Source organism: Chlamydotis macqueenii, chromosome 1 (assembly GCF_036417535.1).
Source record: "Chlamydotis macqueenii isolate bChlMac1 chromosome 1, bChlMac1.mat, whole genome shotgun sequence".
In the NCBI taxonomy this organism is placed as follows: domain Eukaryota; kingdom Metazoa; phylum Chordata; class Aves; order Otidiformes; family Otididae; genus Chlamydotis; species Chlamydotis macqueenii.
The window spans coordinates 166,026,413-166,039,344 of NC_141556.1; the positions used below are offsets into that span (position 1 = coordinate 166,026,413).

A 12,932-nucleotide genomic window follows, 5' to 3' on the forward strand; every position below is an offset into this window, starting at 1 on the left:
AGTTAGGCAAGAAACTAAAAACAAAGCTCTTTTGTTAAAGATGGATGACCTTTTTTTGACAGTAGGTTTTTAAAAAGAAAGGAACCATAACTGCTAGTTTTGAGGTCTTTCATGTTAATGTGTGATAAAACCTCACTACTTCCCTGTTACTTTCCAATAAATTACGTATTTCAAATTTGAAGTTTCTGGATGGCAATGAATTCTGATGAGAAGTAGAATTTATGGTCGTTGAAACAGACATAGTTCTCAGGATCCAGACTTGTAGAAGTACAGCATAACCTCATTTCTGCCTATATACCAAGATTTTATTCCACTAGCAACCTTAAATGAATTGATGAGAAGAAAAATTAGAAGAAAAGTGAGGAAAGAGCTCTAAGGTGATGTCCTGCAGGCAGAACACAGCCCAGCTATATACCTGTGCTCCACACTGGTTTTGCTTCCACCTTTCACAGCTGAGAAATGGTTGTCGCACTTTAGGGAATTTTCTACCTCAGTTCTTGAATTAGGATGGTTATGAACATGTGCACTATGAAGAATTTAGTTGTCTTAGATTTTTTTTTTAGTTAAAAAGAGGACTCGTCTAATAAGATTAAGACTATCTAAGGTTAGATGGTTTCAAATCAACATGCTTGAATGACGTGCGGAAAATGGACTCCACAATCTGTAAGACTGTAAAGTAGGTATGTTTATTCAGTGCTGGGCAGCACAGGGGGGTAGTCCCACCAAAACCGTGCACGCCTTACGTGGCAACTCAGTTTAAATTTATACAACCAAGTGTTACATATACATAAAGTTTTCTTTACATATACATAAAGATTTCTTTACATATACATAAAGATTTCTTTAACTCCTTCTCTCAGTCCCCCCTTTTCTAGAAAATTAGTAAATTCTTTTACTGTATTTAATTTAATTCTAGTATAGTGTTTCTCTATCTAACATTTTTTCAAAATATTTGTTAGACTCAAGCCTTTGTCGTAATTGGTTTCTTTTCCATTCACTGTAGGAATCTCCTGTATTCTTAAAACGCCACAAGCTGCATCGAATTGCTATACAAAGGATTATGGATAAAAGGATGATTGCTATTATTGTAACAAACAATTGTTTTAACCATGTTAAATTTGGCAGCCAGGAGGTTAACTTCTCCCAGAGTTCGGAAAAACTCCAAGAGGTGTCATCTTGTGTTATCTCATGTAGGATCTTTGCTTGCCTCCTGATCTCCTGGAGGTCGTCAGTAATCTGCCCACTCTGGTCTACATACATACAGCAGTCAACGTTGATTGCTGTGCATACTCCTCCTTGTGAGGCCAATAATAAATCTAAGGCCATGCGATTCTGTGATATTATCTTTGATAACCCAGTCACTTCTTCTTGGAGTGCAAGAATAGCATCTATTGTTCTGTTCTCTATTATTTCTATTACAGCTGAAATATTTACTATGGCCTTTTCCAATTCGCTAACCCCTAGAGATGGGATCAGCCACCGCACAAAGCTATGAAAACCCGTTGGCCTTTCTATTAGGGGATTGTTTGTCCTCCGGCTCCTAATTGAATTGATTCTCCGTTTTCTCCTTACGGGACTCTATGTTGTTTTGTCAATAATAGTGATGTTGGGGACCAGACCGCCTAAGTACAGGCTCCTCGCCATCCTAGAGGCAGAGTCTTATGGGCCACTGTGCCACACAACCAGTACTATCCTGTTCCCAGTGGAACCGGAAGACCAGTATAATTAAACTATTGAAATACAGGGTCAATATTCGTCATGTTCAATGAGATAGTTTTGTTACAATTGAGATACTCCCCAACAAACGTACCATTTCCCGAGCTTACCAGGCAGCGGTCTCCTGAGGTATTGGTTATTACTGTGTTTATTTCCAACTCCCAGCCCCACGTGGCTTGAGTATCTTTACTAAGAGTGGTACATTCCCAAAAGATCCTATTTGTCCAGGAGACATTCAACGACAATGGGATACCTATTAAAGGCACTCCATGACCAGAATGCCTTGGCATTTGGGTACAAACCCAACAATCGGTCTTGTTTAAGATTTTAGTGATGTTTTGAGTCAGCTGAACATACAAATTCCCTTGCCAAGCAGCTATGTTCATCATTTGTAGATTTACCAGGATTACACAAACCTTAATCCACATTCTACCTTCTCAGTTTAAGCTTTAGAGGTCCCTGAACTTCAGAAGTCCAGAGTTTTTGTGGTGCCTTTTTTACCCTAGTGTGGTGTATCCAGGCATTCTGCTCTCTGATCTTGATTGCTGTAAAGGAGGTGAGGAGTACCTGGTATGGTCCTTCCCACTGTGGTTCCAAGGTTTTTTCTGCAAGAGACTTTACATATACATAATCTCCAGGTTGTATATCATGCACAGGTTCATCTAGACCTCTTCCCCGGGTACCAATTACATGCTTTCCAATTCTATTGAGCTGTTTGCTCAATGCCACCATGTAGGAAGTCATAATTTCATCCCCAGCTTGCATAGACATCCCCCTCTGTATCCCATAGGGTCGTCCATACAGAATTTCAAAGGGACTCAGTCCTTCCTTTGCCCTTGGTCTCGTTCTTATACGCAAAAGGGCTAAAGGGAGAGACTGAGGCCACGTCAAGTTTGCTTCTTGTCCCAATTTCACAATTTGCTGTTTGATTAAGTGGTTCATTTTCTCCACTTGGCCACTCGACTGAGGGCGGTATGGGGTATGAAGTTGCCAATCTATTCCCAAATGGTGGCTAATTTGTTGTACTATTTTTGAGACAAAATGTGGTCCTCTATCAGAGGATATGGTTGCTGGAACCCCAAAACGTGGTATTATCTCTTGTACCAATACTTTAGTTACCTCCCGAGCCTTAGCTGTTCTAGTTGGGAATGCTTAGTTACACTTACCGGGTCACTCCTATAATCTTTTGCAACCTTTTTCCATTCCCCTAGGTCAGCAGTAGAAAAGGGTACTTTAATTAACATCGTCCCACCATCTGGCCCCACCGCCTCCCGGAGAGGTGCTTGCAAAACTGTTGGAGCAGATTTCTTCCTGTACGGGAAGATATGGGACTGTCCAGGAGGGTTGAAGCTCTGTCCGAGTCCGCATCCTGTTCCTGTGGTCGAGGGGGAGGCTTAAACAAATCAGTTAAATCTTGTTCTGGTGCCTGGTGAATCTTATTTGCCTTAGTACATCTTTGTCCAATACTACATGCCGAACAACACCACCTCAGTTTACCTCTAAGTTCCTTGTTGTTTTCTCGCTCGAGTGCGAGTACCATAGGGTCCTGTGGGGGTACCATTCCACAGTCCCTTTGCCACTCTGGGTGGTTTTAGAGGGTGAAAAACATATCTGCATATGAAACCTCATCCCATTTTCCTTCTCTTCTTAGAAAGAGCATTAGTTGTAACAGAGTATTATAATCTATTGACCCATTGAGTGGCCACTTAGCCTCGCCTTCTAGCTTATACAATGGCCACCACTGATTACAGTATTTGATAAGGGTCTTTTTACTTTTCAGTCCCAACAATATCTTTCCAGTGGGCAAGTACACACCCCAGAGGGCCTTTCTTCGCTATATCTCCTTGTGTATTACCCATCTTATAAGGTCTCCACGCAAATCACTTCCTGCAAACCCCTACAGTTTTCTCCTAATTTTCCTCTCCACACGTCCCAAATTTCCGGACAAAACAGGGGATATTCCCCAGATATCCCCTACTCCAAGGAATTTGGGGAAATCCAGTAATGTACACGTATTCCTACGGTTCAAGTCCAAACCAACTCAGGAATGTTTCTCTCCGTCCTGACATACAAGGACGTTTACTAAATTTGGATGAGAGGATGGCCCCCTTGTGTTCTAACCAACCTCAGACAAGCTGGGCAGCTAGGGGCGGCTAGACCAGCCTCTCACACCACACACACACAGTTGCAGTCTTGCTTGAATTCTCATGACTCAATCACTCTCTCACAACACAGGCACTCCCACAGCAGAACGTTCTTCGCACACACATGAATTTGTCCGGACGTTTAATTAACACTCCAATTGACATCCCTTTTAGCAGCTGCAAAATATAGCCTTCAAAATTGCAAGAGGCCCGCTTACCCTTCTCCTGCTTCTCATATGCCGATCATCAGCAGGTCCGTCCTGGCCCCCGACAATGGGATGCAGCGGTTACCTCGGACTCACTCGATCTACTCCCAAGATCGCTAGCGGCCGCTCTATCGGTCAGCAAGTCCCCCTTTGATGCTCCAAACTAACCTGGGTACCCACCCAACAGGGACTATGCTGCACGCCAGACGTCTCTGCGCGATTTACCAGCTGCCCTGGCCACGCGTGCCAGGCCCTTCAGTAAAACATACCGTTTGGTCCGCGGCTTCAGGAGGTTGTTGTCTGCTCCTGCGGTGAGCGGCTGGCAGCGGAGGCTCCTCCGAGGAAAGTGCTCGGGGCGCGCCTAGGGGCATCCGCTCCGCAGTCGATCCCGCAGCCAAGCAGAGTGCCTCCTGGCTGGCTCGCCAAACTGACGTGCCGAAAATGGACTCCACAATCTGTAAGATTGTAAAGTAGGTATGTTTATTCAGCGCTGGGCAGCACAGGGGGGTAGTCCCACCAAAACTGTGCACGCCTTACAAGGCAACTCACTTTAAATTTATACAACCAAGTGTTACATATACATAAAGTTTCACAATACGCCTATACATATGCATGACCTATCCCCGCTTCGTATTAAAATTAGTCCCAAGGGGTCATTTTCATAAACTCCTCCTGTCTGGGCTTGCGCAATGCCTCCTGGTGGTGGTCGTCGGGGGTCGTGGGGATGAAGGCAGGTGACTCCTCTTCGTCACCGCTAGTAACCTTTTGTTCTTGCGCAAACTCAGTTATCCCTTGGCTTTCATTCAAGCTGCAGGGTCGGTTTTAGCTGGTTCTTGAAGCGACCCCCCTAGTCCTTACCAGGAACTGTCTTTCATGAAGAATTGCAAGACTTTCTGCTTCAAATAGTTTGCACAATGGTTAGCAAATTATTAAGCAAGTAGTTAACAAAACATTAAGCACTATTTATCAACTTGATTCCTTAGGATACACAGCAATAATTAATCAATGCCATATCTATTAAGATTTCTTTAACTCCTTCTCTCATGAAGTTCAGGACTAAGGAGCATAAAATCTTGTTCTCGATCTCACATTTACACATAAGCAGCAATAGTTCTGTCACATTTCATCAATATTTTCATTTCTTTTTAATTATAAGAATATTATATCTAAAATAATCAGAAGATTTTAGTTATTATCTTCCCTTCCTTATAAAAAAAATAAAACCCAACCACACAGTTAATACACTCCCTAGTTTCTTCACATACACACACAAACCCATGGTAAAATAAAAAAAAAAGAAACTAAAAATAATGTGAAAAATGTATCTTTGACAAATATTTTACATTACAATATTATGACTGCCCTCCCTTCTTTACTGCATCTTTAATATATGTTTTAAATTCTTGTAATAATATTTTTACTTATAGATTGAAATCATTGTGCTTAGAATCCTGATTCTTATATCAGTTTTATAAAGTTTTACTGTAAGGAATTCATGTTCTTACTTTTTGATTTATGATTCTATTTGTTTTATTGATGTTAACACAACAATATGCCTAGAAAAAACATAACTCAAATTTGACTGAACAAGCAAGCAGTTTAGAAGCCAGTTCCTGCTCATAACTCTAATAGAGTTAACACAAACCTCAGAGGTCTCAAACCAGAATTGTTAAATGGGAAATCTTAGTTCAATGGGCATGTATCTAGTAGGATTGCACAAGGATGCTATTTTATCATTTAATTGATGACAGAGAAGTTGTGGATAACTCATCCCTGGAGGTGTTCAACACCAGGCTGGATGGAGCTTTGAGTGACGTGGTCTAGTGGAAGGTGTCCCTGCCCAGGGCAGGGGGGTTGGAACTGGGTGTTCTTCAATGTCCCTTCCAACCCAAACCAGACTTCAGGCAACTGCAGCATGGGAAACAACAACGAAGTGGGGCTTTTCGCTAGACACTCCTGGAGTTGTAACTTTAGTTTTGTAGTGATGACTACTTTTTCCTGGGTTGCACCATGACAACTGCTGTGGGGTTATACTCCACAGAACAGTAAGTAACAATGGCAAGAGAGAAGCACTGAGCATTCTTCTGTGTCCTCTTGGCTGCTCTACTTCTTCGGCCTTCCTAATGTCAAGGCTTCCATTTCCTAGTGTTTAAAGCATTTTGTCAAGACAACTGATTAGCACAGTATTTAATCAGAAAAATGTAATTTACTTTAACCTCTTTTTGTTACCATAAGGGTTTTTTTTTTTGGTTTTTTTTTTGGGTTTTTTTTTTTTTGGTTTTTTTTTGGGTTGGTTTTTTTTGGTTTTTTTTTGGTTGGTTGGTTGGTTTGGGTGTTTTTTTTTTTTTAATATTGCCTGACTTTAGTTGATTGAATATTGGATTTCATAGACTCATTTGATTTATTGGACAAACCCTCTTCAAAGATCCATCCTGTATGGCATCCTGTATGCTCCACTGAGTAGGTTTCTAACATAGATTGAAAAAAAAAACAAAACTCAAATAATGACATTGATACTCTTACAGAAAATGAAGATACTTACTCAAATTTAGTTAGTTTAATTGTAGAAGATAAGGAAAGAGTCTACTGGTTTTAAATAATACCCATCTTTATAAGGAAACTCTTACAGTTTTAAGCACACAAAATAGAGTTTATGCCCTCTGGAGTTAGGTACTAGGGGTTTTTTTTTATATTCTATCTGTGCTGAAAACATATACTTTCCAAAGGGCAAAAAAAAAATCCCATTGTTTAATACTTCCCATATGAGCAGAGTTAAGAAGAAACTTAGCTAGAAAGACACCCCAGGAGGAGGAATGAAAAAACATTTAATAATTTATGTAAAGAACACATAGTGGGAGACATATTTGTCATCAATTAACATAAATGTTTACCTTGAGAAAAATGAAAATGTCAGGGCCATTCATTACAAGTGCTGTTTTTAGCAGAAAGGGATATTCATATGATTTGTTATGTAGTTTATCTGTAAAATATCTAAGGAATGTCAGTTTCTTCCTTAATTATCAGCCATGAAATACTATTTTTTTTCTTCATTTTCTCCGAATATGTATTCAGTTAGAGTTCAACATCTTAAATAAAGTTCTAAATTATATTTGTTTAGCATTTTATTTTGTAAAAAAAAAAAATACAACAATATATGCCGATTTTGTATAGCACAGCACATGACTAGAGAGTTCTGAGGCAAAGAAATAAAAAAGTGAATGTGTGTACACAGTACATACAGAACAGTACAGAGCTGTAGTCTATACATATTCCTCAGTAATTTGTCCATTTTTGTAAACACAACTGGAATTCTAGATCTCTTTTCGATATTTACTGCATCACTCCATTAAAAAAAAAAAATCATCAAAACATAAAGCCATAAATTTCAAGGCAACTTTAGGGTTTTTTTTTTTCTTGCGTATCTATCTCAAATTTCCTTGGGAAAAATATGCTTAAAGTCAACGTGAAGTTAACCTGCAGACCAGAATTGCTGGATCTTACATAAAGTAATCTTAATTAATTTCCTTATATAAATTGAGGCATTAAGTAACTTATCTGGTGTTAAGGAGATATTGGTTCACAGCTGAAACTCCTTTCTATAGTACAGAAAAAGATAGGATGTATTTAAAAGTCTAAACCACAAACAAGGAGTCCTTTGTTATGCTTCAGGGGACAGCTTAGTCTGTAGGTAAAAAAACAGTATGAGACAGTAGTCTCCTGACACTAAGATAGGATCTTTGCCTCAGGATGTTTTGGTTTTTTTTTGCAAAGATCTGTTTATTATATGTTCATAACAATGAAAAAAAAAATAAAGCAACTTTTCTGTACTTCTGTAAATTGATTACAACATAGATTGCCCAAACTCTAATCACTGACTCACTGACTTCTTTTTCTTAAAGTCACCCTCAAGGCTTTCAATTTCTCTTTTCTATTTAATTATAAAATAATTGAGAAAAAAAAAGAATTATGAAAAAAACAAGTTTTAATTATATGGAATTTGGTTGTAGTGTATATTTGTGTGTATATATATATCATATAGAAACAAGATAATATAGTTTTATAAGAATGAATGAAATGTGTGTGTGTATATATAATGTATATAAATAAGACCATATTGTTTAATATTAATCCAAATAAATAAGATAAGAGAAAAAATGTTCCCGTTTCCCACACATCAGATCTTTATGTTGAAGAACATCCTCTTTAAAGATTTTTTTTTTTTAAATCTAACTGACTGAAGAAAGGAATTGCACTAAAACACACTTCTTGCTAACTGCTAAAATGGTCTCTGTCAAGAATAAAATTTATCAACTTAGGAATCATTACTAGCTCATTTTCAGTAAACTCAAATAACTCTTGCACTTGCTCTTATTTGATATTAAATGTAAAAGTTCAGAGTAATTATTTGCCTATAGTATCATAGTATTTTTAATGGATACCAATATTCTTGTTGCAATTCACAGAGAATCTGCATGTCTCACTCTTGCTTCCTTTTTATCTGGCAGAAAGATATGAAGCTGGTCATTTTCTGCATGCATTTTTTAACTTACCATTTGAAGTAAGGAAAAGGCAATCTTATTAGTCCTCATAAATAGCCAACAGAGAATTTGAAATTAAAAATGAGAAGATTGAGATCTACAAGGAGATCCCTTAAAGAGTTTTTTGGCAAGGTATTCATTTAAGTTTGAGTTTGTCTTCAATTACAGTTGTCTCTGGTTGCTGAGATGACACATGCATAGAAGAGGCTTATTATTATTTGTCTCCTGGAGTATTTTAGGGAGTGGAATTCAGAACAGAACACAAGAATATGGTATGGTAGATACTGTAAAATATATCCTATGAAAGATGCTTTCATTTCTCACTAAAAAGATGCATCTATGCTTATATGCAAGATACAAAATATTCTGCAAACAATGGAAAATGTTTGCATCTGTGGGACAATGACTGTGGGAGGTATTAACTTCCCTAAGATTCATCCTAATAGAAGTACTTCTAGGGTAAAATGCAGTTGCTGTTTCCAGGATGGAATGTGATTGGTGTGCTCACTAAAGCAGTTCCCTAGGCAGCACACCCTGCCTCCCTTAGCATATGCTAAGATGAACAGAAACAAACAGACTGGAGGGTGGACTGCAGTGGAGATACCATGGCCAAGCTCTGTTACACTGCCTACGCGGACGGGAAGTTTGTGGTACCTGTTGGCTAATAAGTCGTATAGTAACTGATGAACTGCATTGCAGCTGTCAAACAAGAAGAATGTCAGCTGCTGAGTCATGAACTGTGGTGAGATAATGTCCTTTAGATGAACTGTGCTCACTATAATCTCATTATAATGGTAAAACACATCTCCATCCCAAAGGCTACCACCTCCAAAGTGAGACTATCCCTCACCGGGCATGCGCTCTCTCTATTTTTTTTACTATATCTACTGTACCTTTAAGAAACAAAGTGAGAGAATTTTACCCTACAACTTCGTGATTTACATACTTGAAATAACAACTGTAGAAGTGCCAACATATATATATATATGACATTTTCTTAAAAAAAATACATCATTCAGTTTGGAATTTTTAACAAATGTAACCCAAGTAATGAAAAACGAGTGCAAGAGGACTGCTTGCAGAAAATTTTGTTTCTTAATGTAAAGATAATAAATCTAAGCTAGCATTTGTTTTATTGTTAAGATCTAATGCATTCTGTGTTTTTAAGTGGAGTTTGAACCATAGTGGCATGCCAGGTCTTTCTGGTAGATAGGAGTAATGTTACAAGCCTTTCAAAAGAGATATGAAAAATTTTAGTTTATTTCAGTAGCTTAAAAATAGAAAAGAACACCAATCTTTAAGGAGTTTTTGTTTAGTATACTGCTTGTGTGTTCAAATTAGATCAAGAGTTTGCAGGAGATCCCTAAAATGTTGTGAGTAGCATTGGAAAAAGACTGTGTTTCCTTTGAATTAAAAAAAAAAAAAAAAAAAAAAAAAAGACAAGATGGGACACAAAAAAAAAAACCCAACCCAGAAATAGGAGGGTTAGCTCCACAAAAATTGAGAAAAAAGAAAAAAAAAAGAAAAGAAAATTCGTGCAAATTGAATCTTTCTTAAACTTTCCATTCATTAGGCTGCTTAAATATGAAAGAATTTGGCCAGCCAACACTAGGTAATTGTATGCAATCACAAGAAGCATTGTCATGCAAACTTCTAAATAGCTGCTTGCTTCAAATGACTATTTGTCTGACCTGAGAGAATATATTTTACATTTATGAATTATCTTCAAGACCTCCAAATTACGAATTCTTTTAGAAAAACTTTTACAGTGATACCAGAAATCACCATTGGAATACAAAAAGATGTTTGAAATAGCTTTTTTTTAATTTTCTTTTTAAAGAGCTAAAGATAGGAATACTTAATCTATGCAAACTTTTGTGAAGTAAAAATCATATTTTATTTTACACATATATTACAATCTAAACCCAAAACTGGATTACAATTTCTTTCTCAGAAACCAATTTAAAATTAAAATGCTTAAATGTAATTGTCTGCAGCAACTGAAGACCAAGTAGGAAAACACAGGCCAAATGAAATGGTAATAGATGCCATTTATGAGTAAATACGGAGAGGCTAGTGTTGGCTGAAGAAAAGTGTTCAACTCACCAACTTTGCACATGTATTTTAGGGTGAGCTGAGCAGCTCTCTTAGTTCCACTGACTGTACTGCTTAGACAAACTATAACGTGTATGAAGACATCTAACTACTAGACAGACACTGTAGTCAACCTTAATGCCTTCATATGGGGATGAACTGCTCTTTAGATATTACTGACTACTTACACTGGAGTTCATAAATAAAAGGCATAACATAGTATTATTGTTTACATAAACCAACAGTTTACAACAACAAATTAAAAAGAGCACAATACCCCTCCAAAAAAAAAATATGCACACAATATACTACTGTTGTTAAAGCTTCACCAACACTCAAAGTAAGACACGTCACTAATTGAAAAATCTTAGTGTATTGCCAGATGAGCTATAAACTGACTTAACTTCTCTTTCCATTGAGAAAACAATTAAACACGTTTTGGAAAACACATATTCTTCAGAACATCTAAAAATACCTCAATGTATGAAAACATAAAAATGCATGGATAACGAATTTTCATTTGAATTAACTTCCATTATTTCTTTATTATTTTCAAGTCAAAAAAGGCTTGAAAAAGAAATAAAATATCACTGTACAAGTGATATTTGAAAATGGTTTTAAAAGAGCATAACAATACAATTGATTTGAACTTTTACAAGGTACCACCATTTGCATTTGATAATATGAACATAAGTTTGGAAGATACTCAGATGAAGTCTACAAATTAATGTAATGATAAACAATATGTGTTTCCAGGTAACTTTTCATTTCACATATTACTTATCTTCAGTAAAATGTTTTTTTTAGATAAGTGTTGAAACTTTCTGCAAAACAATTCAGATTCAGCACTGTGTTTTTTTTTTTTACCTAGAAACATGTGAATTGACTGAGGAATGTTCTTACAAGAAAGTAATCTCTGTAGTCTTTAAATTGTTTCCTAGGTATTAGCAGTTGTTTCTCTATATTAGGTAAGTTTCTCTTCCGTGCTTCCTGTTTGTTTTAAAAAAAAAAACAAAGACAGTGAATGTTAGAGACCTTTGATCACTGACTGTTGCTTCTACTTTTTCCTCAGTAGCTAAAATATTTTATATTCAGTCTTAAAATTAGAGGACTCTTGTCTTCAACATGCCAGAGATAGAAAACATTGATTAAAATGTATTTGAAAAAAAGGTTAGGCATGTTTTCATTGTAATTTGTTTAAAGATATACTTTAGGAAAATAGAAGAAATGAAATGTGGATTTTTTTTTCCTATACATTATTTCTCTAATATGTGATTTCAGTTTGTGGTTTCAGGTAATAAAATTAAGCCCAAACAGTAGTGTCTTCTAAAAAAAAAAAAATTAAAAGTAGTTAAAAATTAATTGGAAACAAATGTTAGAACAATTTGCATATTTACATGGAGATAGAAAATTAGAAATTTGGGTCAGCATGTGCCACTGAAAATGTTCATGTAAGTAAATTGATTTCATTCTAATTACAGTTCAAGAGAGAGAGCAATATAGTAAGTCAAAACCTTTAACTGTTTTATCCATTTCAACTTTTGTAAGCATAATTTAACTATACATGCCTGCCTACAAAAGTAGAGAGTTAACAGCAGGTGAGTGGGAATCTGTAACAATCATAGAATCATAGAATCATAAAATGGTTAGGGTTGGAAGGGACCTTCAAAGGTCATCTAGTCCAAACCCCCTGCAAGGAGCAGGGACATCCCTGACTAGGTCAGGTTGCTCAGAGCCTCATCCAGCCTGGCCTTGAGCGTTTCCAGGGATGGGGCCTCCACCACCTCTCTGGGCAACCTTTTCCAGTGTTCTATAACCCTCAGTGTAAAAAAATTTTTCCTAATATCTATTCTAAATCTACCTCCCTCTATTTTGAAACCATTACCCCTAGTCTGGTCACAACAGGCCCTTCCCAAGAGTCTCTCCTTTTCTTTCCTGTAGGCCCCCTCGAGGTACTGGTCTCCCCGGAGCATCCTCTTCTCCAGGCTGAACAGCCCCAACTCTCTCAGCCTGTCCTCATAGGATCGGTGCTCCAGCCCTCCTAGCATCTTCGTGGCCCTCCTCTGGATCCTCTCCAACTGGTCCATGTCTTTCTTATGTTGGGGGCTCATGACGGATAGCAATTTTATTAAGCTTTACACAACAATGTTATTACTAGTGCTGATCATGGTAAGGAAATCATAATGGCACTAACTATATTTAGCTCACCAAATGTACACTCAGCTCCTTCAAAA

The 12,932-nt window shown here is 37.2% G+C and overlaps 1 protein-coding gene across 1 annotated transcript; it reads right to left on the minus strand.

Annotated features, from left to right (window-relative positions):
* Nucleotides 1-912: 912 nt before the first annotated feature.
* On the minus strand, nt 913-2,006 carry LOC147602335 (endogenous retrovirus group V member 2 Env polyprotein-like). Its single transcript, XM_086756225.1, has 2 exons — nt 1,827-2,006; nt 913-1,578 (listed from the first exon to the last, which is right to left on the minus strand). Exons 1-2 carry the CDS (start codon nt 2,004-2,006, stop codon nt 913-915), a joined length of 846 nt encoding a protein of 281 aa, XP_086612351.1.
* Between the last annotated feature and the right edge of the window lie 10,926 nt (nt 2,007-12,932).